The 4,859-nt window shown below is 34.7% G+C and overlaps 1 protein-coding gene across 3 annotated transcripts in view; it reads left to right on the top strand.

The window, feature by feature from the left end:
- Positions 5-4,859, top strand: part of LOC107638325 (twinkle homolog protein, chloroplastic/mitochondrial) — a 22,270-nt gene continuing 17,415 nt past the window's right edge. For 2 of the 3 annotated variants that reach the window (XM_021120354.1, XM_016341547.2), the window contains exons 1-6: positions 5-141; positions 515-903; positions 1,015-1,145; positions 2,052-2,107; positions 2,205-2,262; positions 2,350-2,460. In XM_021120354.1, coding sequence (XP_020976013.1) covers positions 669-903; positions 1,015-1,145; positions 2,052-2,107; positions 2,205-2,262; positions 2,350-2,460 — 591 coding nt within the window. In that variant the 5' untranslated portion in view covers positions 5-141; positions 515-668. Of the gene's footprint in view, positions 142-514; positions 904-1,014; positions 1,146-2,051; positions 2,108-2,204; positions 2,461-4,859 lie in introns of all 3 variants that reach the window. The other variant, XM_021120352.1, reaches the window with a different exon arrangement.

Raw genomic sequence — 4,859 nt, 5'->3', positions numbered from 1 at the left:
GCAGCACCGTCGCCTTATTTGCAGTTCGCAGCGCAGTCGCCTTCCTCCGTTGCAGCGTCGTCGCCTTCCTCAGTCCGTTGCTGCCATCATCCTCCACACCTTCCTCCACGCTCTCTGAATCTCTAGAATGGAATGCCTCAGGTAATTTTATTTGTTTCTAAATTATTTCTTTCTACTTTCTAATTTTATCTTGTTATAATTTATCACATTTCATCTTTTGAGCTTGTGCTGAAATTTTATTTATGGGGTTGCTGAATGCTGCTGAACATAATTTGTATTCGTAGGGTTGCTGCTAAACCTGATTTTTTATTTGGTTCTGAACTGATATTTTTTTTTTCATATTATTTTTGGTTTTGATTTTGTGTTCTTGGTTCTGATTTTTGGTGTAGGGTTTTGGTAATGTTCTGAGTTTTGGTTATGTTTATTTGTTCTTGGTTCTAATTGTTTGGTTCGCCGCTCTCTACCATGTATTTCTTTCTCTATTTACACCTCTAAAATCTATGTTTACTTGCAGCTCCGGGGTGGAGGAACTTCAAAGTTCAAATTACTTGATTTTTATTATCACCATGTTTTGATTTTATGTTGATTCTGTTGCCTTAAAATCAAATGCCCAGTAACAATAGTAAATATCATTGTTACAAATCCAAACCTGTTATTCTTCCCAGAACATGCGTCTTCGCTACCCTCACACGTTGCTTGCCACCATGTCCATGACCACCCATCCTTTCATCCGTCCCACCGGCACCCATCCATTCTCACCTCAACTGCACCATTTTAACCCCTGCAGATCCATTTTTACTGTCCTCTGTTCCAGACCACCCCTTTCCAAGAACCATCCATTGCCCTCACCACTCACATCCAACGGCTATTCTCGTTCTTCTCATGCCACTGTCCCCAGGCCAGGTATGTTATTTTTTTCTATTCTTTCGCCGCTAACCACTTTTTATTTTGTTTTATTTTTTGGAAGAGAGGAAACTAACCTTTTTGTTTTTTTCTTTATTTTTTTTTCTGAAGTTCATTTGGAGAACCCGGACGAGAATGAGAAAGAGAGGCGATTCAATTCGCTGAAATACAAGTTGGAGGCTGTTGGGTTGGATACTGGAATTTGTGTACCCGGCCAGTACAATCATTTGCTTTGTCCAATGGTATGTTTTTTTTGGGGGTGTTAATGTTCACACTTTGTCTCCAGTAGGTACATGCTTTGTCCCTTACATGGGGACCAAAATAACCACATGTACCTACATGCACCAAAGTGTGCACTAACCTTTATCTTTTTGGTGCGTAATTTTGGTGTGCTATCATCCTATATTTCCATTGAAATTCTTCTCATGTATGGCTATTCAAGTTCGTGAGAATTAGAATACAGCTAGTTTTGCAAAACAGAGAGAAGTGGATGCTGTTAAAATCATGTTTTACTGACAATAAATACGAATCTAATCCATTTAAACCACTCATCAAAAGCTTTTTCCCATATTTTTCCTGCTTCAAACAAGGACAGAAAATGGGGGCATTTCAGGTACAAGTTACCAACTTTAGTGGTTTTACACATTGGAAAGTATTTCCCTTGTAGTGGCTGTATATCATACCTTTGAAGACATAATCCTTTTTCATAGCATCTGTTATTGGAGTTGGTCATGTTATGGGGTGTTGAAGTTCTTTGTGATAATTTTGCACAAATACATTGTAAGTAGCATAGTCTTGTTTGTCCCTTTCTTTTTTGGGATGGAATTAATTATAATACTTTAACTCTGGTAGTCGGTATTATTTGTGAAACAAAATATTCAATGGAAGACTGTCTGAGAGTTTTTTGGATTCAGTGCATCTAACTTGGCTGTTCTTATGATTGACGAATTAATTTTGATGTCTTACTTCTTCTGCCTCTAAGGCTCTAATACTCATTTTATTTCTGGCTTATATGATATATATGATGATAGTAGCTCATTCTCTTTGCATATATCACATTTTGTTGTTTACTGCTATCAACTGTAAACCTTTTTTTGGTTGTACTTGTATGTCTATGCCTTTTAATACTGTTATCTTTTGTGAGCTAGTGTGAAGGTGGTGAATCAGGAGAAAGAAGCTTATCTCTGTTCATTGCACACGATGGGTATGGATCAGATTTTTATGATCATATTTCTCGTATCTTATCTAGTTGTTGGTTTACCATACTTGTACATTGATATTTTGACAATATTTGAATTTAGGGGGTCTGCTGCATGGGTGTGTTTTCGTGGAAAATGTGGGTGGAGAGGTAGCACACAGGTTAGACATCATTTTCAAATGCTACATATCTTGTTTGACACGGGTGGCTTTGTTAATTGTTTCCTTGTTTGGTCTCTTGTATTGCAGGCCTTCGCTGACAGCCATTCACTCTCTACAGCAACGAGTCAAGTAGCCCAGATTAAGAAAAAAAGAGAAATTACAGAGGAGGAGTTGCAGCTAGAACCACTTTGTAGCGAGGTCATTATATTTTACCTTACCGAATTCTGTCCTGGATCTTTTTGAACTCTGCCTGTATCATATACTTTGAGTAATAATTGGGAGTCATAATTCATTCTCCTAATATTTAAATGATTAAAATTTTAAATATATGTTATTTTTTGAAAACATAAAAAAAGATAAAAATTTGGAAACTTTTTCTATTTAGAATTTAGGAGGATAATGAAATAGGCCAGATGGCCTATTAGGGCCCTATAGCCTAGCCTAACTTGTTGTAAAATAGGTCCAAGCTCAGGCTGTTTTGAAAGCCTAAATTTGTTAATAGGCCAGTCTCAGACTCATAAATTAGTCTTATTGTCTTGTCATGTAGTCTTTTAAAAAGCTTCAGGTCAGGCCAGACTCAATAACAGGGCAAGTTTAGTATTTTGAGAAAAAGTCTATAATAGATTGCAGGCTAGGTTCAGGCCAATTAATTACCTTACATGCCTGGCTTATTAAGGGTGAAGCCTGGCTTGACCTGTTTCTACCCTTAACAATTAGGAAGATGAGTTTGTATTCTTAATAATTTTTCATATACTTTTTATATCTGGTGCAGACATTGCCTGTGGGAAAACACCATGCATGGTTCTCTTTATGAGCATGTTTCTTTTCTTAAAAGCAAAAATTTTAAGGTTTTAATGAATTTTCAATTAGAAGAAATACTTAATGGTTTTTAACTCAAACATAGAATTGCTTGTTCTAGTTAAAGAAAAAAGGGCAGCCTAGTGCAAAGCATCCTACCTTACGTAATTCCATGACTTAAATCCATGACTTTGAGGTCACACATAAACAACTCAATTGTAGCTCCAAGGCTCCCCCTCTTTTTTCTTACTAAAAAGATCCTTTAAAAGGTGAAAAGAATAAGCACTTTTCTCAAAAGCCAATCAAAATGCATCCTGAGACTTTTAGTATCATATTCCTTCATGCCGCTTCCTCAATAATATATAAATGTGATATCCAAGAATAGCTGAACCATTTTTATTGGAATCATGGGGTCCAACTGCTCGGGTCCTTCAATAATTTAATGAAGGATGCTATACCTTTCTCTTGAGGTTGCTTGTTAGCTATAGATTAAGCATTATGGTATTTCTAATTTGCAGTGTATGCCCCCATGGAATACTTTTTACTCATTCTAAATTTTTGGAGAGGAAATCAAATAAATCCGAAAATTTGCAAGGATGCACTGTACTTGGTTGGAGTGGAATGCTAGGCTTTCTAGCCAGTTTCTTGTCATTAGAACTGTTCTTGATCAAATTTTTATTTCTTTTTTTTGTGGTGTTCTTGTAATGTTTTCATGTTCATTTCCTCTGGGAGTAGTTATGGTGACATATTTTCTCTGATAGTTGTTTATGTTATTGTGTGTAGCGTGCTGGTTGAATGTGCTTAATAGAGGCAAATGGAAGTGTTGATTTAAAAATGTATTTTTCTTCAGTATTATTATTTTTTGTGTGTGTGTGTGTATATAGAATAGCACAATTGTGTTTAATTGAATTAACCATTAATATTATTTCGTAAGTTCTTCCGGTGCTATTCTTATGATTGCTAATGTCTCTGTTGGGCTTTTCATTTACTCATAATCTGGACTCAATAAATTTATCATTTTCGTCTTTAAAGCTTAGTCACCATTAATGATTGGTTAGATCTCCCTGATTAAAGGTTTTGTGTTTGTTTTAGACTTTTAGTTACTCGCCTAATGAGATTAACTTTGAAGCATTGATGTCTCAGGGCCCATTGGTTTGTGAAAATATTCCTGTTTTTGTTTTCAATTTTTATTTTCCAAAAATAATTTTTGTAAGCTTTCTGTGTCTTTGGAAAGGTGATTGGTTTGTCAAAATAGAATTCATTTCAAACAAAGGAAACAATGAAAATATGTTTGGCTGATCCATTTTCCAAAACATATTTTCAATATTGAATTAAAAATTATATTTGTTATTAAATGATAACATTATAAGTATATTCTATATTTTAGTTAATCCAGTGCAAATAATTTTATAAACTAGCTAGTTTGACTGTAAGGAATTATTCAAGAAAATAAAAGGTTTAATTACTCTATTGGTCCCTATAGTTTTGCGAAATTTTCAATTAGGTCCCTATACTTTTTTTTCTTTTAATTGGGTTCCTGTACCAAAATTTTTTTTCAATTAGGTCCCTCTTAGCAGTAATTGGCTTAATTGTATAGGGACTCAACTAAAAAAAAAAAAATTGGTGCAGGGACCCAAATAAAAGGAAAAAAAAGTGTAGGGACCCAATTAAAAAAAATTGGTGCAATGACTCAATTAAAAGGAAAAAAAGGATAGGGACCTAATTAAAAATTTTGCAAAACTATAGGGACCAACAGGGTAATTAAACCAAAATAAAATAATAATAACAGTTCAAAATGA

The sequence above is a fragment of the Arachis ipaensis genome, chromosome B04, assembly GCF_000816755.2.
Source record: "Arachis ipaensis cultivar K30076 chromosome B04, Araip1.1, whole genome shotgun sequence".
Lineage (NCBI taxonomy): Eukaryota > Viridiplantae > Streptophyta > Magnoliopsida > Fabales > Fabaceae > Arachis > Arachis ipaensis.
This window is presented reverse-complemented; position numbering and strand designations above follow the sequence as displayed.